The sequence below is a fragment of the Neolamprologus brichardi genome, chromosome 5 (assembly GCF_056152115.1).
Source record: "Neolamprologus brichardi isolate AB-2024 chromosome 5, ASM5615211v1, whole genome shotgun sequence".
NCBI classification, from domain to species: domain Eukaryota; kingdom Metazoa; phylum Chordata; class Actinopteri; order Cichliformes; family Cichlidae; genus Neolamprologus; species Neolamprologus brichardi.
In genome coordinates, this window is record NC_142108.1 from 23,869,349 (window position 1) to 23,894,895 (window position 25,547).

Consider the following 25,547-nt stretch of genomic DNA (forward strand, 5'->3'; position numbering starts at 1 on the left):
GAGAAACCATTCTCCTCCAAACCAGCAGATGGCGACGAAGCTTCTCTACGTAGCTTCTCGATATCCAATTAAAACGGGGAATCTGCGTGACGTTTGCTCCGAGCTGCGCTTCCTGGTTACGGCATATCCAAGCTAGGCTATCAACTCGCTGGTTGTCTTCTCTCGGGTTTCCGCAGTTCGTCTTCCCCGCGGTGACAGACTGACATCAGATAGGACTTCCACCGCTAACCCTCCAGGATGTCTTTCCTGGAGAAGCCGGCCCCCGGCAGCCTGCTACTAGACGATACAGTGCCCCTGACGGCGATGATCGAAGCCAGCCAGAACCTGCAGTCCCACACGGTAAGTGTTAAGCGAAAACCCCCGCCGGTTCACCGCTGACAGCCCGCCGCTTCAACCGTAAAATCGTTGTTAATGTTTCTTCAGCATGACTCACTCATCGGTGCTGCTGTTGCTAAAAATATTAGTTTTCGGGATTTTTTCGGGAGGCGTTTTTAAGTCGATGGCTATGTGGCTAGTTCAATTATCGGACACGCTAGACAAGACTAGTTTCGTTTTAGTGTAGTTTCCCAGACTGTTGCTGTCACTGATTTTTGGTAAGCTTTTCTGCTGATTACAGTGGAGCACTGACACTGGTTGCCCCGCAAGGATCGCTTTCAGAGTCCCCGTTTTTCATTATATGCCAAAGTCCTTTAAAATATTTTGCGTTTTTAGATTATTGTTGAAACAGCAACACTCGTTGGCTGATGGTTTGTTTATGGTTTTTTTGTTCTTAATGGGCTAATTTAATATTCGGCATGCAGTCACTCTGAGAAAACAACTCAACCATATTTTGTTGTTATTTTCTTCAGCTGCATATTTTTTTAGTGCTGAAAAACAAAAATGTGATTTTTGACAAGTTAACTAGAGCAGATCAAAGTGAGCGTGGGTCTGTGTATATGTAAGCTGATAAAATGTGTGATTATTATTAAGCAACTGCTGAAATCCACAGAAACTGTAAAATTATCGGATTTTTCATTGGAGTTCGGGGCGGTGTCTGATGGCGTTAGAGGCAAGAAGCAATGCCCATGTTACGTTATATCAAAATGTGCAGCGTTACAATGAGAAGCGTTGGTGAATAAAGTAAACTTGGTGTCGTTGAACTGTCGCGGTTGTCCGATAATGGGTGCATGGCAGCCTGTTTGTTGTTGACAGTCCGGTTGCGATCAGCTGAGCTAGCCAGTTAGCTTAGCACGCTAATGTCAGCACTGTAAAACAGAATCATGTCTTCCACTGAAGGCGCTAATACAGCTGGATATGAGTATTAATCATTAACGTCCTGTTTCCACGTATTTATTTATATCTGTTAATCCACGGGGTTATTGTTTTCCCTCATTCTTCAGTCAACAGTGAGAATAAACAAAAATAAGCAGCTCTCTGTGCGTTTAAAGCTATGTTTTGCTCTTTGTTTGATGCCAGAACTGTCACAAGACCTTTCCAGAGTTTCCCAACATGTAAGCAGCTCCAGAATTAATGCAGCTCTGAGAGGACAGGCCTCTGGTTACTGCACTGTGCTCAAGTACTGCTAGTCATTCTGCTCTATGACCAATTACAAACAGCTGACTACACAGAAACAAACACTGATGGGCTCGAGTCTCTCACGGGGTTTCGTTTACAGTGATGTTTCCAACACTAGATGCAGGGTTCTGTTTTAATTTAATTATTTAAATCATGTTTATGATGCACATCATAAAGTGTCAGTGTGCACTATGGAGGTTTATGGTCTCATTTGGCAGGTGTTACAGCACCTGACACAATCCAGTCAGTGCAACTGTTATTGTTTTTTACATCTGCTGTTATAGACTCACTCTCTCCACCTCCATTCACTACTCTGAGTGTAATTCATTAGGGCAAAAAAGAGACAAATCACCTCATAAACAAAGTTTTCACTCTTTTGTGGATATGTGAATAATCTCATTATGGTGAGCTCTTCTGGCAGGTAATGTGCAGGTGAAATTCTGATGTGGTTACAACCTTAATTCGAAGATTTGGGGAATTTAAAGACTTGCAGTAAAATTTCATAACAGCTGGATAAAATTCTGGGATGATTAGGCATTATTGGTCTGCGAATACAACAGGCGCAGTGTTGTGTTAACTCCCTTAAAAGGAGTGTATTCATTTTATTGTTATTTTTGGCCATTAGATTAACAAAAATCTAATGGCTAAAAATGCTCATCTGTCATCCCTCTGGATGTCCTCTTTCACTGCATCCATGAATATTCTCTGTGCTCTTCTTTTACTTCAACCTGAGCTGCCCCTCTGGCAGTACCTATTTCTGTCCCTTTTTCTACTCCTGTCCATCCTTGTTCCTCTGTCCCTCTCATTGAAAATCTGAGCATCTTAAACTTTGCTTCCGAAAGCTCTACTTCCTCTCTTTTTCTCAGTGGCTCCATCTCCAAACCACACATCATAGCAGATCTTAAAACCGTCTTGTAAATTTTCCCTTTCTCTCTTGCTGCTGTCTTTTTGTCACAAATTACACTTGACACTTATCTCCACCAACTCCACCTTGCTTGCACTCTCTGCTTCACCTCTCGTGTGGATGATAGTAAACTCATCCACCTTCTGGCTTTCATTCCTCTTCTCTTTAAGGCATACCTCCACCTCTCCAGACTCTCTTTCACCTGCTCCCTCCTCTCACTATAGATCAGTATTGTCTGCAAACATCATAGCCCGAATAAATCAAGTCAAGGTCGCTACAATGGTTCAGTGCACAAATTATAATTCAGTGCAACTGTTGAATTATAAGAAATGTCAGTTTTCTTTTAGGGTATTTCCTCCTTTCATCATCTTACTTCTGCTAATGCGAATGTAAACTGACACGTGTTTGTTTGTTCTTAAACAGTGATCTGAAAACTTATTGTCGTCTTATTTTCGCTTTGGACGAAGATTTGTGATATAATTCTACATCACCTTGTTTTGTTATTCAATATGAGCAACAAAAACGAAAGTGAACGGAAACAGTAAAAAAGTAAAAGTTCTGCCTTTTGAAATGTATCCATGTAATATCTCAGAAAACTAGTATAAACACAATATTTGCTAAGCAAGAACAGGAAGTTCACATTCATCCTGACTGGTTTCTAAGATATACACATTTGGAAGCTGTACACGTCACTGAATATAAAATATTTTATAAAGACATCGACTAAGAAAACACATTTGGTTTTGTAGCAGTTGTGTATAAAAGTCATCGGTCTGGCCACCTCAGTGGACCTCATGTGAGTGACTTTACTTTATGAAACGAATGGTTTTAAGAAAAGATAAAAAGACAGCAGTTCAAATGGTGAAAGAGGAGCTGAGTTTAGTGGCATGAAGCTCCAAAATGAGAGATTGTATTAACAAACATCAGCTGGACGGCGGTGATTTCAAGCCTTTAGCTGTTTATGAAGCTGCTCGGCTCACATGATTGATTGCACGATTACAGCAGAAATCTGAACCTCTGAAAGCTTGAACTAGACGGTGAGTGGACTGAGAGGATTAAAGAGGGGAAAATGCAGAGTTTACACGCTCGGTCCTGTTTTCATATTCGCGTCCATCGTTTCTGACGGTCGAGAAAATATTTTGCTCAGCGGCTTCATTGCAAAGATCTGTGACAAGGATGGCACGAGCAGGCAGATCCTCTGATGTGGATCATTTATGTGGAAATGAAACAGAAAGGGGATTCACCCAACATGTGTGAAGTCCTTTAACGGTGCCTTTCCTGCGTAGCTGGCCTCGCTGCAAGAGTTGTTTGTTTTGTTGTTCAATTTGTAGTTCAATTTTGTTTTCTTTAAGTGTTTTTATTAATTTTTATTTAGTGTTTACTACAGTGGTGCAAGTGAGTGGATTTTAGTAACAGTTTTGATGGTTAAAACATGAAACCTCATTAAAATCATTATCCTGCTTCCAATTTGGTTTTGGTGGAAACTTTTGTTTTTCACATTCACTCTTCACCTGGCCATCCATCTATACTATCCTAACCAATTCCCTCCCTTCTTTCCTTCCTTCCTTCCTTCCTTCCTTCCTTCCTTCCTTCCTTCCTTCACCTTTCCATGCACATCCATCTTTCTTTCCTTATTTTTCCCTTCCTGCCTTCCTCTCTTCCAGCTATCCTCCTTTCTTTCAATTGTTATTTGTTTTCCATCCATCCACCTCCCTGCCTTGCTTCCTTTTCTTTTCTTTTCCTTCCTTCCTTCCTTCCCCTTTTTCCATCCTTTCTTCCTCCATCTATCATCTGTCCATTAATTTCGAATTTTTGCATCCTTCTTTCTTGCTTGCTTTCTTCTTTTTAGTGACTCTAAAAGGTTAAATTTAATCCAAGTGAAACCTTATTCTCAGCTTGGCTTTTTGTTTTAAATTACACAATTACACTATATAATAAAACAATGGTTCTATTTTCTATTTTTTTCTCTGTCTCTCAGGAGTACATCATCCGAGTCCAGAGGGGCGTGTCTTTAGACAACAGCTGGCAGGTAAATCTTCTAATAACAACCTCAAATTGGTCACCTGGAGAATGAATGGCCCAACATCCACAGTTGGCACATACTGTACTACAGCTGCCCTCACAAATGTTTAGATTGCGTTTGCTGTTTCATCCTGGTTTTTATTTGTTTCTGTGCATTTTTTTCTCTTTGTTTGCTGATGCATCTGTTTTAGTCTTTAGCGAAAAAATTGAAGTAAAATAAATGTGATTTAGAAGAGAAGTAATTGTTGCTATACTCCCCTGCCTGTGTGCTGTCTCCTGATAAACATAAAACATATCAGCACAGTAATGCTGTGAGGAACCTCAAGTCATCTTGGGCCGGATATTTACTTTAACCCATGCCTTAGACAAACTTGTAGGACTGCTGTGTCATGTGTACAAAAATGAAAAACATCCCGTCTCAGAGTGACAAAGAAAACTTCATTTTGCATACGTCTGTTAACTCTAGGCTGAATTGCAGTAATTTTTTATTATCGTGTTCCTTTAAAATCTTCCTGGAAAGCCTCCAGCTGATCCAGAGACTATAAAGAGAGAGCATATTTCTCCCACACTGGCTTCTCTTCATTGGCTCCCTGTTAAATCTAGATATGAATTTAAAATCCTTCTCACATACGAAGTGTTGACTAATCAGATCCTATATCTCTTAAAGACCTCAAAGTACCTTATTATCCCAGGAATGCATTTGCATTTGCATTTGCTCTCAGACTTCTGGTTTGCTTGTGGTTCCTAGAGTATTTAAAAGTAGAATGGGAGGCAGAGCCTTCAGCAAGTAAGGCCCCTTTTCTTTGGAACCCGCTCCTAGTTTTGATTCTTTCTTACTTTCCTTCTAAAAAAGCTGATTGTTTGGGCTGGATCAGGTGACCTTGGAGCATCCTTTAGGTATGCTGCTATAGGCTCAGACTGCTGGGGGAACTTCATGTGATGCACCAAACACCTCTTTATACTCCTGATTTGGTTCTTTCTGTGCTAATCTGTCTTCTCTTTCCTGCCCAACTGGATCTACTGAAGCTCTCTTCCTGTTAAAAAGGGAGTTCTAAAAACATCCTTTGTTTATCAATAGTTCAGTTTTCTTTTTATGATTTTAATTCACAGCTTGCTGGAAATATCCACCCAAAACGTTTTTAGTGTTAAGCTGTGCAACTTGGAGGAACTTTAAAGAAGGCAGGATACATATGCTCACCTCACATTTTGCCTTCCAAAGTAAGCGTTTAAAGAATCTTAATTACCTGTAACGCTACAGTCCTGACAGGTGTGTGTGTGTGTGTGTGTGTGTGTGTGTTTGTTGCAGGTGATTCGACGTTACAGTGACTTTGACGTTCTTAACAACAGCCTGATGGTGAGTTCCAGTCATGAACTGCATGACAGCGAATGAAGTATCACTGTGTTTTAGAGACTGACTCGGTATGTAGATTGTTTCATTGACGTTTGAGCAGTTTAAACATTGAATTTGTTATGCTGCTCGCATGAACGTCGTGGAAACGACACACTTGGAGACATCACATAGCTCACAGTAGTCAGCTGTGGAAATGAGCAGCAGTAATATGTGAGAGACTTGTTATTCTTTTGCCACAGTCCACAGACTACAAGTGCCTTTAGACACTCATACAGCCACTACAACAGTGTTGCCCAATCTTCTTCCTGTGTGTGAAAGCTCAGAGACGGTTGGTTACGTCCGGTTCAAAACTCTGTTTACATTTGCCTGAAGCCTCGGCTGGTGGTATAAGAGGCCAGCAGTCATCTCTGCACTGATTCATTGTTATTAATGCCCAGCTGTAGTCTTAATTTTAGAAAGTATACAGAGACAAAATGCCACAGGTCTGCAGTACACAACTACACACAGAGAGGAAATAAAAGCAATGGACAATAGTGGAAGTAGAAACACATACAGTAAGTACGTAAAATTTACGTTAAATGTTTCTGTAATCTAGTGTTCCTCCATTTTCAGAGAAAGTAGAACAATGCTTAAATTCAGGAAACCTCAGTGTGCTCAGTCTGCAAAGCTTCTGCTGATCAGATTATGTTGTGGTTGCCTTTTTGGCTCTGCATATTTCTGTGTTGCAATATACAGTGATGCAATACATATAAGAACATGGGCAGCAAATATTGGCACATAGAGGAAGTTTACCTTTCAAAGCTTTCTACCTGACAGGAACATAGACTGAGGAAAAGATCATTTCTATCTAATAACAACACTAAACACTTCAGTCAGTTATCATGTCTTCCTGAATGTAACAGTCAGTGGAGCTGGGTTGTATCCGACTGCTGAAGATATGGTTGTTACTTGTCTCAGAGTAAAAACATATAATTCCTGGATAACAGGAAGTTAAATGTTTTTCTGCTGAGGCTCTGCATGTTCATTTCCTCTCCATTGGTTTCACTCTGACCCTGACGTCCCATCAGCCCCCAGTCTTCAGTCAGCATGCAGAAGAACTGTGGAAAACACAGTGACTGTGATTTTTCTTTCATGTAGTGTTCTAATATACAGAAAAAAAACATCTGTTTAAGCCTGTTGATAAAAATATGAATCCTTTTCTCTGTCCTCCTCTTCAGGTGTGCGGCATCACCCTCCCTCTCCCTCCTAAGAAGCTCATTGGAAACATGGACCGGGAGTTCATTGCAGAAAGGCAGAGAGGACTGCAAACTTATCTGGACACAATTACCCAGCATCCTCTGCTTTGCAGCTCCCTCCCAGTCAAGAAGTTTCTGGACCCCAACAACTACTCTGCCAACTACACAGGTTTGCTTGCTCTCCGTTTACTGGATTTCACGCACGTCCGTAAGCTTGGCGATTCAGTGGATGTTTGGGACACATTCCTAAATGATCCTGTTAGCCCCCTCCTCTCGAATAAAACGTGAAACTGTTTCAGCTGATTTGATGCCAGAAGATGATTCGTGTTTAGCTGTAGACAGAAAACAGCTCGCAAAAGCTCTTTGGCCACCAACAACAAACTTGCTACACAGCCTTTATCTCACCTGTTTGATGGTGTTTAGCTGCATCAATGGTCACATTAGGACCCAGGGTTAAGCAACAGAACAGAAACAGAAAATAGGACAGTATATAAAACAATGAATATTTTATTATTTTGTTTTCATATGCAGGTATGAACTACAAAAGTAATGTTGGTTTCTAAAATGTGACTGATGGGACTTAAAGGTGCAATCATGTCGGTTTGGTTTGGAGATGCATGAAAGAGTCTTGTGACAGATGCATTTTTGTAGTTTTTAACATATTCTGACTTTGGTGTGACAGAGTGATTCAAAAGAGACCAAATACGAGACATGTTGCTGTTTTTTGTTGTTTTTTTTTAACTTTAGTCATCATGCGGTTAATGTGATAAGATCAGCAACACACAGTGAGTGAAGCAACATCCGTTACTTGACAATACAGCCGTTCATGATTCATAACGATTGGTTATTTATTGCATATGAAACAATTTTCTGTCATTGTTGATTTCTTTTGAAGATTCCGAAATCATCAGATTCTCTGAGTTCTCCCGCCCAGCTACCACCAGAAAAGCCAGAAAAACAAAAACGATAAACCCAAGATGATGTAACGCGTCAGTATCAGCTTAGGGGTCATGCACGTAAAAAACGAATACAAATAATAAAACACATTTAAAGCTTTATGAGCTCCAGTGAGCAGGGTTCATATCAGATTTGTCTTAGTTGTGAGAGCTGTCGTGTCACCTGCTTATCATTCCCACTTTCTGATATACCAGGAAGCAGATGACATTAAACGGACTGTTAGGAGCAACTGTCATGTACAGTATTTGGGCTGCTGTGTCGATGTGGCTGGTGTTTTCACAGTGTGTGTATGATCACTACAGTATGAGGTTCTGGAAACACTGCAGCAGGAACTAAACACTGAATGGCACATCTAGATTGCAATCCTGCAAGATGCAGAACTTTACACAGCTGTAGTTGACATCAAAATTATATATGAGTTCAGAAGTAAAAGGAAGCAAATTTGTCATAGGTCTCTTCCCAGTTTATTTTCTGACTCCTCATATGAAGATTTGTTTGTTTTGGTATATTTCCCACAACGGCTGTAGTCTGAGAACTCATACTTGCAGCTGCCGTGAGCCCATACTCAGAGAGAATGTAATTTAAGGAGACTTTAGTTTCATTAAAGTGTACTTTGTGGCTCTCTTTCTCTCAGAAATTGCCCTGCAGCAGGTCTCCATGTTCTTCAGGTCAGACCCAAAGTGGGAGGTCCTGGAGCCTCTCAGAGACATGGGTAAGTTTAAGTCACATGACACGTTAAAAAGAAATCGGACTGATTCAGTTATAAAACATTAGTGAATAGAGTGCTGTGACTGCAGTGTTTAGAGCATTGTTTTCCTTTCTAAATTGACATCTGTTATTGTCAATTTATGTTAATCCTTCTACACTTTTTCTTTTAGATTAAAATGCAGTGACTATGGGTTCATGCCATTATTTGAATAAATTGAAGTCATTCATTTAATTTATTTTATTGATAAATAGGGAGTAAGCTCAGTGTAACTGAGGACTGACATGTTTCTTTTGTTGTTCTTGTTTTGTTTTTCTGTATTTTCACCTGTTTTATTCATTTTTGATTGTACAGCACTACGGTGCACCCTTGTTGTTTTTTAAATTGACTTAACTTGATCGCTTTAGCCTTTACAGCTGCAAATGTAATTATGAGAAAATGCTAACTGCTAAGAAGCTGGAGGAATTTTAGGGGGTGGCACAGAAGCTAAAAGCGTTGTTCTACAGTGACCGGCCAAACCAGTCAGTTAAGACTGAAGCAACAAAATCTGTGCAGCCTATGAGAGCGTAAAGCTGGATATGAAGTTAGTGTTTTATTCGTGAGAGGAAGCCCGTAAAGGTGCCTGCAGTATATTAGACTAAATGTTTGACTCTTATTGGCTGAGTTACAGTTAAAGTGAGGCGCTGTTTTCTGTTTGTTTTTTTTGTTTTTTTTCCAGGCTGGAGGATCAGAAAGAAATATTTTTTAGTCAAAAACAAAGAGCAGACCAAAGAGAGGTACCTGCTGAGCTGGGTGAGTAAAACAGAAAGAATTCCTGTGACAATGAAAAGTGATGAGTTAAAAAATATTGATTAAATATAAATGGTGGCTAAATATCATCTTTTGCCAAAAGCCTCTTCACTGCAGACAACTTGAAAGGCTTTGGAGCTCTTGCGGGCTCTTGTATGATGAGTTATATTGTGGAAGCACTTATCATAAATATTTATTTTAATGGTTAACTGCATGTAAAGCTGCATGTATAGAATCGCCAATCAAATCATATGAAAACTGGTTTAAAAGTTTGCTAACTTTACCATAAATTACATTTTAAAAGCTTTTTGGAGAGATGAAGATTGTCACATCTCTCTGTGTTTGTAAGTCTGCTAAGGTGACTTTACAGCTCTTGACTTCTGGAAACTCTGATTTATGACTCGTGAATTAAATCCTTCATATTTCAGTGTCTCAGCCTCCAAACTGATGGCAAGAATGTCAGAAATGCATTATTCAAATAATCTACATTAGATAGCACATGCTGTAATCACCAAAATATTTTGTTTTATAAGGTACTGGCTGAGTTCAGAAGACAGTACACAGAAAAAGTTTTCAAGAGTTTAGCAAAAATATGTGGAAACAAGAAAAACTTTGCTCTTTTACATATGACTTTTTTGGTAAAAATGTGACTATTAAGTGACATTTCTTCCCTCAAAAGCTCAGAAGACATCAAATGATTCAGTAAAATTAGGTGATGTTATAGTATCACCCAGCAGGGTGGGGTAAAACATGTTTTTGTGTGTGTGTGTGTGTGTGTGTGTGTAGGTGGACCTGGGTCCTGATAAGTTCCTGTCAGACAAAGACCTGCAGTCAGCCATAAAGCTGTTGACCAGCCTGTCTGTACGTACGCACCACATATTTGTCCAAGAATTAGACAAAGCAATCTGTGACATCGGAGCTAGCTAGTGACGTGATCATGTACCTTAAATTGTTAGATCAATTTAGAAACTGTTCGTTCTGATGAATTGTCAACTGACCATCCAGCTAAAGCTAACCAGCTTTGCACATAAATGGCAAAGTTGACTTCACCATAAATGGTATAACAGACAAACACCTGATCAGAGTTGCACATGTTTCCATTTATAGCCTGTAAGTGATTAAACTCCTCTTCCTCGACAGATCCCATATCTCTGTCCACTGTTGTTCTCTAGCACCAGTGAGTCTTCAGCGCTGCTCATCCGGCCATTCAGTGAGAAGGGCTCTCTGAGAGACCACATCTGTAAGGTAAACAGTCTGTGTGCTCGTGTTTCAGTGCTCCAGTCAAACTTTCAGATAGTCAAACAGCATCTGAACCAAAGAGAGGCGCCCTGAAATTTCAGCCTAATTTCATGAGTCACAGTTGATGGAACCACTTATCTCTATATACACATGGTTTATAGTTTTTTTGCACTATTCATATTTTCCCAGTAAGTTAAACTACAATGTGTAAAACCAACAAAAGACAAAGCACTGCTAGCAGTTATTAAATATTAACAATTATTAACCATAATCCCTCTCTAGTCAAAAAATGCAGTTTTGTCAGATTCTGCCTGCATTAAAATTGTGCCGGGAATAACACCGGACTTGCTTCCGCCCTACTCAAGACAACTCCTGTCAGTTGTGCTTAAAGTAGCGTTGGGTCTACTTTTTGCAGAAGCTGTGTCGTGTCAAGCTACACGGAACAGGTGAGGGAGGCAGGAAGTCAGACGTAGGAACGACATGGAGAAACTGATTTAAACACCCTGAGTAGACTAAACACTCCTAAATGTCTCCCTGTGTGATATGAAGCCATAGCTGAGCGGCATCAGTTGTTGAATTTAAAATAAAACATCGCTGGTGTGCTTTTTACAGAATAACATTCATCATATTGGAACACACAGGTTGCATTATGGGACTTTTATTGCATGAGGAAGGATTCCTGTATGCGTTGCATTGGAGTGTTTCCTTAAAATAGGCTTGATCAAGCTGTGTTTGTCAAGTTGGTCAAAAGTAGTTCAAACAAAAATCTTCCTTTGTCCAGGTGAAGCCCAGGGAGAGTTACCTGAAGAAGTACTGCAATCCAAAGAAGAGTCAGGGCCTCGAGCTCCCACACATAAAGCTGTACGGCCGACAGATTTTGGAGGTACAGACACACATATACACACAGAGTTACATATACATATACACACACGTATGTATGCACACATACATATATATACATACACTGTGTGACTATCTGTGTGTTTATATCCAGGGACTAAAGCTCCTCCATGACGCTGGTATATTTTTTGGTCACCTGCACACGTCTAACGTTCTTGTCGATGACGGCGTGTGTCGACTGATGGACGTGGAGAACGGCATGCTGGGAGTTCCCTCTGCACTGCGACCTGCCTTCACCCAGTTCAGGAAAATTAACGTATGTGCACACACTGACTCAGTTTGGATTAGCCTGATTAGTTGAGGCTAAAATAAGACCTAAACCTAAACACAGAGATTCTTTTTATCATTGATGTAGTTAGTGTGACCTCTGAAATGATTTATTAAAAACTGAGAGACTAAATAAACTATGTGTGCCAGATGATCCGCAAACTGTTGTTTGAAGGTTTGAGAGACAGAAACTGTTTGTGTGTTCACGGCAGACCACAGAGAGCATTGATGTCTTCTGCTTTGGACATTTACTGTACGAGATGACGTACGGCCGACCGCCAGACAGCGTGCCCATCGAGCAGTACCCCCCTGCCCCCTCCACAGCTGTGGGTCTGTAAATACACACACACACACACATCCTGTATTTTAATATGTAGAGACCGAATGTCTAAATGGAGCAATTGCAGTTTTATTGTTGCTGATCTTTGATGGTTTATTTTTCAGTGTCGGTGCTGCAGTCCATTCTGTCCACAGAAGCCTGTAAAAGCGGGATGCCAACAGTGTCGGCACTCATGCAGACGCCGTGAGTTCACCTCTTTTTAGTTTTTAAAGTAAAACACAGCTTGAAAGCCCTCGGGGAGTCTTTGTTATCCCACAAGTGCACATAGGAGCTTTTTTTTTTTATTTTTTTTAAAGTTATGTCTACACAAACCCAAAAAAGGACTGTAAATGAATGTTCTCTCCATCATAGCTGCAGAAATCTGCCAAATGTAAAGATTTACATAAATCAGCAGTTTGTCTTGTCTGCAGACAGATGACCTTGTTTCAGTTTCTGTAAAATGAGGTTGTCTTACAGTATTGTTTCCCCACCATCAGCCCAGAGAACCAGGGCCTTCCTTCATCTGGCTTCTTGTCTCTGACTTGTTGACCTTGTTAAACTTGTCAGGGGCCAAAGCTGGTATAGTTCTCAGGGTCCTCAAAAGCATGCAAGCCTGCCTTCTTTGGCACTGTGACATTTGCACTTGAGTGGGAGAGGACTTTCCAGCTAAATTACTCCTAATTCAGTTACGCTTTTTCTGTGTGAAACAAACCTACAGTGGAGAGGATGAAGAGAACACTTTATAAGGCTTTTATACAGATTGTGTGATACATGGCTTTTAATGCCTTTTATTTATTTATTTTTAGATAATGAGGTAAGCATATGTTCAAATAATCCCTGTGAGAGGTTCAGATGTCAGGCTGCTATAAACACTCAGTTTAAGACTGTTTTAGCTTGACTACCTGAAGAACTGATGAGCTCATGTAATGGCCACTGTCTGTTTGTCCTGTTACACCTGCTTACAACATTGGGATGAGATTAATTTGTGATTGACTGTTTCACCCTCTTTTACTTCTCAGTAGATTTTAATATCATTAGTTTTTGCAATACAGCCAACTAGTGACAACGAAGTGTTGTGCTGTGTTTTTGTACTTCACACATTACAATAGCCTTTGAATAGTCAGGGATTGTGAACTGGGTGAGCTACTACATCACTAACATTCTGGTTCTGCTCTTGGCTCTGTATGATGTCAGTGAGAGGAGGACATCCTCATGTGACCGCATCGGGTACACAGCTTTGTCTGTGAGAGCTAAAGCCTCAGCCACTGCCTGTTCAATTTTGTGTTTATGAGCGGCAGACAGTCACATAAAAGCTGAATAAAGAGAAGTGTAAGGTTTATTTTTCTGAGCCAAAGTTTTTGTTTTCCAGGCTTTTCAGCGACGTCCAGCTTCAACGTTCAGAAAAGCTCCAGATTAAGGTGAGAGGTTTAGTTTGACGTTATTGCCGTGAGTTTGTTCAACAACAAAGATGAAGAATAAAAATAAATAATATCTTAAATATCCTCCTCCAGGTCCCCGGCAGGCTGAAGGAAGCACTGAAAGCAGCAAAGGAGAGCCTGGAGAAAAGGCTGCTAGAGGAGCAGAGACTGGTGGGTCAACATTCTTCTGTCCTCCCACAGTACTTGAGCAATAATTTCTCTGCATTGCTGTTTGTTTTTTTGTTGTGTTTTTTTTACTTTTGCGGTTTAGCTCAGGCTTAATGCTCCACGGATCACTGTATTTCCCACAATCCTTGATAATGTAGGTAGAATATTTCCAAGTCTGTCCACTCTGTCGGTAGACAACAAAAAGAGGAAGTTTCAAGCTTAAGACGGCAACTTTGTAGAAACTTGCCTTGATTTGATTAACACAGACTGTTACGGGAACAAAGACTCTGTATTTTCCCCACCATCCGTCACTTGCATTAAAAGCACACAGGAAAGTATGACCAGTATGAGTAAGAGGAAAGATTTAAGAGAGACCTGAAAAAGTGTGAATCTGTTCTTGATCAGTTTGGTCTGTGTGAAACAAATAAGGTAAAATCAGTTTATGGCTATAGACTGTATATTAAAGTTGGATGCGGCTTACAGATGCTTTAATGCCTCAAACCTGCACTATTTCTAACAGCCAGCAGGGGGGGATGTTTTTTTAACTGATGAGTTTATAGCCTGAGTCGCTAGCTTCAAGTCTAAATGAATACAAGTTGATGTTCAAATGCTTGAGGCGTGAGCTTGAGGCTTCTAAGGTTTTGCCAGTGGATGATGTAATGTTGGCTATGTCCATCTGTTATGAGTCAAGACTCAAAACTCTCGGGTGACCCAGAAAAACAAATTTATTCTGGTGTTATTTGCTTAATTTGTTCAAGAATATTCAGTGTCAGAAATACAGGATACACGGATCTACGAGCACGTCTAAATGCAGTGTTACAGGGTGGCCAGTTTTTATGAGAAATTTCCTGATGTTGAAAATAACTTTCTGTATGACTGTCTGATTGCAGCTGCACCAACACAGGAGGTTGACCAGAGCTCAGTCTCACCACTGCTCAGAGGAGGAGAAGAAGAAGAGAAAGATCCTGGCGAGGAAGGTCAGCACGCACCAGCAGCTCTAATTAAAGTTTAACACTTCCTCTGTGATGAAAACGGGTTGTTGTTTTCTGTCTGAAGTGAAATACATTTGATATACACAGCCTACAGATTGTTCCAGAATTAAACACACAGCTATGTTTTTATGTTTGCAGAAGTCCAGACATTCAGCTTATGAAAATGAAGAAGATGTCTCGGTCCGAAACAACAATAACTCTGGTAGGTCGCTGCTGTTAGAGGCATTTCTTGGCACACGAGCGCCGTCGCCATCTGTTAATGAGATCAGGAAATTAGGACAGAGTATGTGAGGCTGGCTGTGATGGCACATGCAGCTTTCATCTGTTACTGTTAAAGAGACCATCTAACCTCTAACATGCTAGATGTTAAAGTTAAGAGTCACTCTCAAGTTAGAGATGATTAAAGGGGTTTCTTTGTCCCGTCTTCAGGTTCTGGAGCTAGTTCCCCGCCCACATGCCCCTCCTCCCCCACTCCCCCATCGACCACAGGTACGTCTGTCAGACTGTCTTTACAGCTGTCACTTTAACTGCCTGTTTTTCTCCCGCCTGTCTCTTTGTTTTGGACATTGTCAGACAGACTGTGTCGGGCCCCCCTGTGACGAGAACCTGCCAGGGTTGTGCTGTGACTCACATCAATAACAGTTTTCATCTGAAATTTGCGTGTTTGATTATAAAGACTAATCATTAACTTGAAATGTCTGTCTCTGTCTCTTCACCTCTTCTCTCTTCGTGTGGTTTTCAGGCAGGTATCTGTCTCTGCAGTAGTAGTACATCTTATTGATTTTGTTTTGTCTCTAGGTAGGTGAATGCAGGGTGGGAAACCTGGATGTTTCATTTCATATTTTAAACTTTAAATCTGCCAGAATTTTGTATTTTTCTTACTGTTTAAAAAAAGAAAAATCTACGTGCTGTGTGTCGGTCCATCCCCAGTGGTATGAAACATTGATGTAGCCACAGTTTCATCAACTGAAAACTGAACCACAAGCTTCTGGGATGGTCTGTTTCACACAAACGGCACCAGCAACACACACAATGAAGAGGGTTAGTTTATAATGACTTGAAATAAGTTCAGCAGAAGCTGATCTGCTATAACTTCCTGTGTCAGAGCACCTGTCAGTCAACACAGCCACGCCCAAAACTCCGTTATCAAGGTGGTTAAGCTTTTCATCCATCCATTCTCTTGCGCTTATCCTTAATATAAGATAAGCTATAAAATATATTTATCCCACTCAGATAGGAAGAAGGGAACTGTCCGAAACCAAAGCTGTATTCTGTACTGTGGGGATCGGAGCAGTTTCAAGCAGCATCTAGAGGACCTGCAGGTGTTTTCTTACCCTTCAATCTTACTGCAGATGGACATTTTGAAAAACAGCTTTATAGACATAGTGTAATTTTTTTGGTTTAGTATTTTACTGTAGTTTTAATACTGAGAGACTAAATAAACTACCATAAGACCTTCAAACACTTTGAGAAAGTTTCTTTAATTTTGGTACAAACCATAGACTGTATTCAGAAGATGGACATAGCCTTTGTGGTATTCTCCATTTCTAAACTTGGCACACAGATTGTGCTTTTTTTTCTTTTTTTTTAACTTAATACCAAAGCGCTGGCGCTTTATGCCATCTAGATTTCTCTGCAATATATTTAATCTAAACTTGGTTCAAGACATACATCTGTAAACTGTACGTCATATAGAGCAGCAAGAAAAATATAAAATGTCACCAACTTACAAACTCTGATGACACAAAGTCAACACCAGCTTCCTTCCCTGCTGTTAGTGTCTCCTCTCTGCTTTCCTCTCCCTTCTCCTCGTCCTGGTGATACTGTGTAAATGCTGATTGGTCCACTGAACAGATAACAGTCATCTCCTTCTCTCTCTCCTTCCTGTGCTGTCTCCACTGTAGAGCATGCTCCATTCTGACCGTGTCTTTGGGTAAAGTAAAAGATTCTGATGTCAATGATGATGAAGGTCTCCAGTGGGTTTTTTTCTTTCTTTTTTTTTTTTTTTTTAAAGCTGTTGTATACCCCAGTTCCTCGTTACAAGACCTGGTCACATTTATGAAGGCCGCTAATGAAGGAAAGAGATTGATTTAAACTGTTTGGTCTATTTGTAATCAGACTTTTATACTCATATCCATTAATCCTTTATCTTTTTTTTTTATGCTGTCAAAAAGTCTTTGATTCAGAAACATCAGCAACGTTTGATCATTTCAAACCAAACTGCCAAACTGAGTTTATGTAATCACTGTGTCTTATTGGCTAATCTTGCTCTCATAGGTTTGAGTCCTGAAATGAAGAATGAAAGAACTTGTTAATGGGGGTGTATGCACATCTTTTAAAAAAAAAAAAAACTCACAATCTGCAATGATTTCTAAACATCACAGGCGGTCAAACTCCTTCCTGACTTAGACCGGCTGTTTTCATTGGAGATTGTGATTGGTCAGCTTTGCCTGGTCAGTCTGTTAGAGCACGTCTGTCTGTCTGTCTGTTTTGTTTGTTTTGTCTGATGGTTATTTGGTTAGGTTGAGATGTCACTTTTTTTTTTCATCACCATCATTCCAACACTTTGTGAGGTGGTATTAGTTGAATTTTCTCTGTGCCATTAGCTATAAAATGTCTTTTCATTTTACCCCCATAGCTTTTCCTCCCTGCCTTACACAGCTCTTCTGCAGATCACAAAAAACTATCATTTTATTTTTGGTTTTTCTGTATCTTTTTTTTATTTTTTATTTTATTACATATTCAGATAATTCTTCGTCCACAGCAATCTTAAAGAAACTAACTTTTGGATTAAATGGGTGTTTTTATTATGCATATATAACTGGCCAAAACCTCCTTCTTTAGGCCCAGCAATAAAAACATCTCATCAGTTTTATCTAAACCACGTAAATAACTGTTCAGAGGGGCTTGAGGTCTCTCCAAACCACAGACGGTCTGAAAGGTCAAGTCAGTGCTGAAGACCCTTAAACCTGTCAAGGCCAGCAGGCGGCGATTTGTGTGGTTGCAAAAAAAAAAAAAAGGGCAGCTGTATGTATGTATACGGGGAAAATGGCTCTTTCCTGAGGAGTTAATGGGTTCAATTGGTAGTCTCGGGTCATACTGAATAAAACACGAAGTCCATTTTGTAAATTGTGACGATCATAATAGTCAGAAAGAACCATCATCTTCCTTTACTTGTCATCTCTGGCTTCTAAACACCAAAATGAACGAGAATCAGCTCAAGCCTTCGTAACCAGACTAAAACAATGGGTGCCGCTGTGGCAGCATGGTCAATTTTTAAATATTTCTTTTTTTAGTATTATTGTTGTTGTTGTTGTTGTTGTTGTTGTTTTTAATTTATTTTTTATAATACTGTTTATGGTACAAACCTGTCGTCAGGCGCATTCTGTAGGAGGTGGCATTGTCAGTGATGACAGGTGCCATTAAAACTGATGTAAACTGTATGATTTTGTGATCAATTTTAAAAAGCAAACAAACAAACAACTTAACTTTGAACATTCCAGCTCATTACAGTAACAAACCTTTACAAAACCTAATAACTGAAACAATGTGACACTTAAATCGGGTGCACAACATGTGGTCACAGATTTCAGTTCAAATTTGTCGATTTAACCATGAGATGTGGTCTCACTGAGAGTGTAGCTGTGGACGTTAACAGAAGAGTCATCTGAATATTACATGAAAAATCCCTGAAGGTCACTGTGGTTGCCAAACGTAATGAAAGTCATCTTTTCACACAGCTATCCTGGAGAAAAATCAGTCGCCACAAAAGGTTCTGCACTCGCTAAATTATTACAGTTGGATTTTTATGTTTAAAAAATCATCAATCATCCCCAAACACCCTGAGTGCACAGAACGGTTTCTCCAGGTCGGCTGCCATCTGTCAGACTGATGGATGTCCTTTCATTATGTCACGGATTATTCACTGTGGAGTTGGCGAACTCCAGTCGCGGCTATTGGCCTCCGCTTTACCCACATGTTAACGCTTCCCAGCATTTTGCTTCTTTGCCTGTAATCCCTGGCTTTCACGGAGCTTGGGGATGCAGAATGGCGCAACTGTAAGAGGCGTAACGGGTTTGAGTTCAATTCACCATCAGTTCAATGTTCAGGAAACAAAGGAATACGAGGCCAAAAAAGTCCCAGAATGCACTGCTGTAAGAGTCGTCCAATCAGAGAGAGCTTGGAATTCTGTTGCTGTGGATGAAGTTGGAGGTTCTGGAACTTCAGCCGAGCATTCTAGAACTCTGATTTCATTCTGATAGAAGCTGGTACTGAAGTTCGTGAGTGCTGCTCTGATTGGAGCCGTTTGTATAGAGAAAAGGACAAAAGAGACCTCACTAACTACATGTGTATTAATTTTAAGAACCACTAGACTGTGTTTCTCACAAGTATTTGAGTAGTGTCAGGAACTGAGAGTTGTTCCATTGAAATTGATGATGGATTGAGTTCAGCCTGGTCATAGTGATATCTGAGATTGCTGCTTTCACAAAGATAAAGTCTCTCTGGAAACAGCGTCCAACTTTTCTTTAGACACATAAAATATCATCAAGACAGTATCTAAATAAAGTACATAAAATGCATTTATGTGATAGAAGTTAATACATAACGGGTATAAATTAGAGCTGTGAGGCATGTGTTCCATTTGTGACACATGTATATTTTAGATTCAGTGCAAAGATTAATTCTTCCCAGTGATGTTTTTTGTAATCACACATCTAGAAAGACTTAAATTATGCTTCAAAGGTGGCAACAATTATAAAAGGTTTCCTTATCAAACTAATCCAATGATTCATGGATAAACTTTAAAGAGAAACTAATAACCAAAATGTGAACAGATACAGGCCAGTTAAGTGACCATAAAGATCAAAAATCCCTTTGGTACTAAACATTTGTCCCAGTTTACAAAAAAAATAAATACATTTGTACCTCCAGATGACTCCATTGAAAATTTTCTTTTGCTTATTAGAAATTAGCAAAATGGCTATAAATTATCAAATGAGTACAAAGTCATGGACACCCAAACTTCAGTCTTACTGTGTTTCTTTGTGGAACTGGTTTACTTTCTGCCAGTGTTAAGTGTGTCCATTAAAACTGACAGTGAGCAGGTTAGTGTTCATGTGGAAATAATTAGGTGAAACATGATCATATGGAAGACCTTTACTTGTTTAGCATTCCAAGCTCTTTTAGATCCATAAAGTTTTCCAGGTTACTTCAGATCAGAACCAGATTCCAGAGCATCTTTGTGCAATCAGCTGCAGAGGAATGTTCTCTGAAACCTTTGTTTTCCCTCTAACACTTCCTCCTGTTTATGCTTCTGTCTCGTACCCAGGATCCCACACTGCTCCTGCCCCTCCACCTCCTCCACCGCCACCTCCTCCCCCCTTACAGGACTCATCCTCCTGTCCTCCTCCTCCTCTGTCCTCCTCTAATGGAGCGGGAGGAGGCCGTGCCGCCTTGCTGAGCTCCATCCAGGCCTTCAGTAAGGGCAAACTGAAGAAAGCCGATACCATCGACCGCAGCAAACCCATCGTGTGACCACGTCCACTGACACAATCTGTCCTCAATATGGCAACATGACCGACACACCAGTTCTGCACTTTGGTGAAGGCCCTCCCCCAAGATGTGAAAAAATCACTAACAAAAGATCCAAGTACAATTTTTGTTTTTATTGCTGTTTCTGCTTTTTTCCCCCCTCCTGCTTTTTTTAACTTTTAATGTATTGCTGTGGTTGGAGAGACTCGAGGACAGGTGGGGTAAAATGGCGACCCCTATTTGCCCTTTGAAACATGCTGGACAATCTTAGGCACCTTAAGGTTTTGTCTTTTCTGGTTACTTTGTCCTTAAAAGACAGACAACGGATAAAAACCGGGAAACTGAATCGGGTGAGCTTTTCTTCTGGCTGATCTGCGGACAGCCAGCTGGCTTAATTTTTTGTTCTTTGTGCTTGTAAAAGTAGCACTTAAAAATGTGTGAGAAGAAATTGTGGAGCAACCATGGATTCCTGCCCCCTGCTCGATGGTGAAGTTGCATTTTGTGGATATAGGACTCTTATTTTCAGTACTTCGATGGTGTGAGAGTGCTTCACCAGTCCCGAGTATGGAGTAGACCAAACTTTCCTTTTAAATCATCTCTGACTTTTTAACATGTAGCCCACAGGCTCCGCTGAGCGAGTTTCCTCACAACTGAGCTGCAAAACACACCTACAGGTCGTCTCTGTCTGTAATTAACTCATCGTCATGCCGTGTATTGAATTAAAACAAAATACCAATGCAGTGCATTGTGTTCAAGAAAAAGTCAACTTCCTGGTTTGAGAGTTTGAAAGCAGAAAAAAAGTTTATTTGCTTCTTATTGATCTGCAGATATTTTTCAGATATATTTTTGAGTATGAAACATCACATTGAAATTACAGACAGAAATAACTGGAGAGCAAAAGTGTTTGTTGCAGCACAAAACAGTGGAGGTTTAACCGGCGCTCTGCTCATTGGTCTGTTTCTCTGCATTGCATTTCCCCCAGTTGTCTCCACAGTTCTTCAGACTGCACCCCTCTCTCTCACGAGCTCTATAAGCATGAAACAATCCCAGTTTAGATTGATTCTGAACATCTTTATCTCCTTTTTTCCCCTTCTTTTGGACCAAACGGGCGCAATATTTTGCACGAGGCAGAGCACAAAACGAAGAGCAGCTAAATGAATAGGAAGCTACAAACTACACTACGTGTGTTTTCATCCAGCTGTTTGTTTGTGCACACTTATTTGATGATGGCATGAGGGGGCAATGAGAGGTTTAGGAGAAATACCCCCCCCCCCCCCCCCCCGAAATAAGAGGTGGGAAAAGTATAATGGAGGAAGATGTGATGTACAGTGTTTAATAAATTTATTAGACCACCTGTTATAAAAAAAAACAAAAAACAAAACATTAGATCAGAGTTATATCATTATTTATGAGGCAAACTGAATTCATCTTTTCACAGCCAAATGTGAGCCGGCACTCTGGAGTGCTGTGAGTGGAAGTCAGAAATAAATCAATCCACATTCAACCACAAGCTTTTCTGTTCAGAAATGCATGTAAATGACTCTAATTTGGCATCTTAATCAAAAGATATCATGCTTTAATTTTGTTCTTGTAAAACAGTAAATTTCCAAATTCATGGATAACAAAAACAAGTATATTTTAGCATTAGAAATATTTTGATTCAAAAACTTGCACATTCTGCTACAGAAATGAATAAAAGAACAAATTTGTTAATTACCAATACTGATTACTTATGCAGCTGTGGCATAAACCTTATGCTGGGAGGTGGACTAATAAATTTAGGCGCTGTGTCTGAAGAATGTAACATCTGTGTGAGGAAATAAGGTTTGATTGTGTGCATCCCAGCTCCTTTCACTCACAGTTGATGAAAACAGTTTCCCAGAATTCTCCTTAGCTCTCCACTACAGTTGGATTAAAGGGAAATGAACAATAACATTAATGTTCTCACCTGGTATCCACAGTCTCTCATTTTAGTGCAGCACGAATTTAAAATTAGCCGCCTGCTGTTGAGGTTTATCGTACATCATTGCGTCTGTGCTGCCCCGCATCAGAGCAACTTGGATGCACAGCGACGAGCAGCTCGGCTTCTGATTGTGTGCAGGGTCTTAAATTAATCTCACATCACATTTTCTCCTGACCTCAAGTAAATCCTCAATTATTTTTTTTTCCTGATTTTATTTTGGTCCATCAGTCTCTTCACGTCACTGACCAGAGTCCAGATCATTTCTAATAATTCCATTCACAAGTAAACTACAGATAATGCGTTGACATCAACATTACAACATTACATGTACTTCTGGGAATAGTTAACCTAATGCCACAAACTATGGAAGTTTGATTGAACCATGGCTTTAGATGGTCTGTAACCGGTTCATTATTGTCCTGAGTGTATTTGGGAAGATTATTCTTGCTCATATAACTGTTTCTTGCCAAGCATGCAGTGCTGTGTAACATTAAACACAAATAACATTCAGCACTAAAGTTTTGTGGATGAAGTGCAGCCCCATAGAGCTCAGCTCGCCTTCAGGATTAACTTCAGACCCTGGTTTCTGATTTTGATTCTTTAACATTTGTTTTTTCCTCTGTTTTAATGTTTGTGTCCAGACTTTTGTTTGTTTTTATTGTGCCATACCCATTTGGGTGATAGTGCCTAAAGAAATCTGAATGTTTTTTGTTATTGTACATGACAGTATGTCACATGGAGCTCATCGGTTTGTGTATGGTAGCCAACGCTTCAGCATGTGGCTTAGAGTGGTTAGCAATTAACAATAGTCCACGTGTCTGTATAATTATTAAGCATTACTGAGTCATGATGTTATCAGGTTATTTGTCCTTTCTGACAGCAGAAAACCCAAAAATATTCAGTCTGCAGTGAAAGAAAGCATTTGAGAGCAGATAATGCTGACTCACTACTTTTTAAAATTCTTGGCCGATAAGTTCTGTGCTTTAGATCCATTTCTGTCCAATCATCATGAAGGTCATCAGCTTTTTTAAGTCTAAGTCTGCTGATGATACAAAACAAAAATTTTGCATATTTGATTCAAAAGAGGCAGACTGATTGGCCCTGTGCTGAGTTAAACTAACAGGGCTACAACCTGATTTCAATTTACTGGACAGATTTGTGGTAAAACTTTGTAAATCTGCAACAGAAAACACAACAGGTGAATAATTATGCCTTTAAATTACGTGCAACTTTTACAGCTGTCACCACAGGGCAGACAGGACCCACTGTGTGCGACAGAAACTGTGGCCACCTGTGGTGATTTATTCCTGATCACCCAACTTGTGTGCTGAAGCGTTGGTGGCTGAATCTGGAGCTCAGGTGAATCCTGTAACCTAAAGACTCTTTAAAAACCAAGTTTTTAGCCCTTCAATGACAGCTCAGTGCTCAAATAATTTACTTTCATCATTCAGTGCAATCAGCCCAGTGTGAATGCTCATTATGTTTAACCAGAATGTGTCTCTGCAGCACTTTAGAGGGGTGGAAGCCCTGTCCACAGGGATGTTTGTTAATAAAAAATAATCCAAGGCAGCGAATTCTCTCGAATCTCCTGAGGAGTGTATTAATGCAGCTGCAAGAGGACCCCCTCATCATCAGCAAACGTGAAATGGATTTGGCATCCCTGCTGTGATAAATAATACTTGTATCAAATGAATAAACATTTGGGGAAAAAAATCAGTTTCCTGTTTATTTCCACATGTTTGTTACAGTTGTGATGAACAGTTGAAGATGGAAAAGGCATGATGTGACATCTTATATGGAAGCTTATCAAGAAGTTGAAAGGTTTGCTCAGGGAGGGATTCTTACAGGAAACTAAAAGATAAGTGATGAGGTTGCAGAGGTGGAAGCATAAAGAGTAGTGATGTAGCCAGAGCTGCCTGACAAAGAAGAGTTCCCTGAACACAGAGGAAGGGTAGGTTTTATAGAGGATCAACTGAGCGCACGTGTCTCCAATTGACCTGAATGTTTGGCCCTTCCCATCTGCTTCTGTTTGGAAATAAACTGATGAGGTAGGTAAGCAGACCATAACATTGCTAAAAACCCAATATTACTTGGCCCTACATATAAAACATATGAATATATAATATTTTTCTTGTTTGAGTCCAGGAAAGTAATATCGCTCCCTCTTTGGTGTCCAGAGCCTTTACTCAGGGGCTCTGCCCAAATCCTGAAAAGTGGCAAGAGTGAGACAAGAACAAAGAAGCCTTGGCAACAGGCATTGACCAAAATGAGGCATCCATCCCTCCGTGACACTGACACAGCTACATCATCAACTGTTTTGTTATAGCTATGTTATAACTATTAACTATTTTGTCTCAGGTGTAACAGTGTTAATTGCATTTTTTATATTTATGGTCACTTTTAATTTAATTCACATCGTGACACAATGTTCAAGGTGAAATGAACTCAAGGTTGGATTATTTTAATATTTGAATTAAAAGTTGTTTAAAGCATCTTCCTCCTACCTTTATTTGTATATCCCAGGTTTGGCCACACCTCTTCTATATATGAAGCTAAAACGACTTGTGCAAAGCATACACCTTTGCATCTCTTAGTTATAGCCTCCTGTCTCCTCTCAGCACAGAAATTAGTACTGAGACTGATTTTGATGTTGGAGGACAGGCAACATCAAATAAATATGCACGTATATATGACTTCTATTTGCTATTACGTGATATGTGTGTGACAAATAAACGGATCTGGAATCTTAAAACAAGCACTAATTTGATAAATACCAGTAAAGTTAACCTTCAATATATAATCACATATGTCATACATAATCATACAATCATACATAATGTGTGTGTGTTATAAATGCTACAAGTTCAACTCATGTTTTCACTCATTTTGTATGATGATATCTGGTAAACTGACAGTCCAGAGCTTGATCGGAATGAGGATTGGAAACATATTTCTTAATGGATATGAAAAAGTTTGGAAATTAAACTTGCAGTCAAACATAATACAAAAACAAAAATTCTATTGTGGCATACTAGAAACCCCCCCCCCCCCCCCCCCTCACAAAGTGCCATTTTCCATTGCCAACTTGAATGTGTGTTGCATATGAAATAATGTCAAAGTTCACAGATTAAATTTAAAAAAATGAATGAAAAAGTAGTGACTCACACTATTTATGTATTTATTTATCTACGTATGTTTTGCCGTATTGGTCTTCCATACCTGACGCCTGCG

General features: G+C 39.9%; 1 protein-coding gene across 3 annotated transcripts; it reads left to right on the plus strand.

The window, feature by feature from the left end:
* The first annotated feature begins 120 nt into the window (after positions 1–120).
* pxk (PX domain containing serine/threonine kinase) lies at positions 121–24,029 on the plus strand. Of its 3 annotated transcripts, XM_006782978.3 has the most exons (19): positions 121–339; positions 4,437–4,487; positions 5,787–5,834; positions 7,049–7,235; positions 8,658–8,735; positions 9,448–9,521; positions 10,305–10,379; positions 10,659–10,763; positions 11,539–11,640; positions 11,752–11,913; positions 12,137–12,254; positions 12,369–12,447; positions 13,613–13,661; positions 13,755–13,832; positions 14,720–14,806; positions 14,960–15,023; positions 15,251–15,310; positions 16,726–16,754; positions 20,151–20,225. In XM_006782978.3, the coding sequence occupies exons 1-18, from the start codon at positions 238–240 to the stop codon at positions 16,740–16,742; spliced, it is 1,536 nt and encodes a 511-aa protein (XP_006783041.2). In that variant the 5' UTR covers positions 121–237; the 3' UTR covers positions 16,743–16,754; positions 20,151–20,225. The 3 variants fall into 3 exon arrangements, with proteins under 3 accessions (XP_006783041.2, XP_006783040.2, XP_035760413.2); XM_006782977.2 differs by lacking the exon at positions 16,726–16,754 and having other exon boundaries at positions 20,151–24,029; XM_035904520.2 differs by lacking the exons at positions 121–339; positions 4,437–4,487; positions 5,787–5,834; positions 16,726–16,754 and adding an exon at positions 5,918–6,385 and having other exon boundaries at positions 20,151–24,029.
* The last annotated feature ends 1,518 nt before the right edge of the window (positions 24,030–25,547 follow it).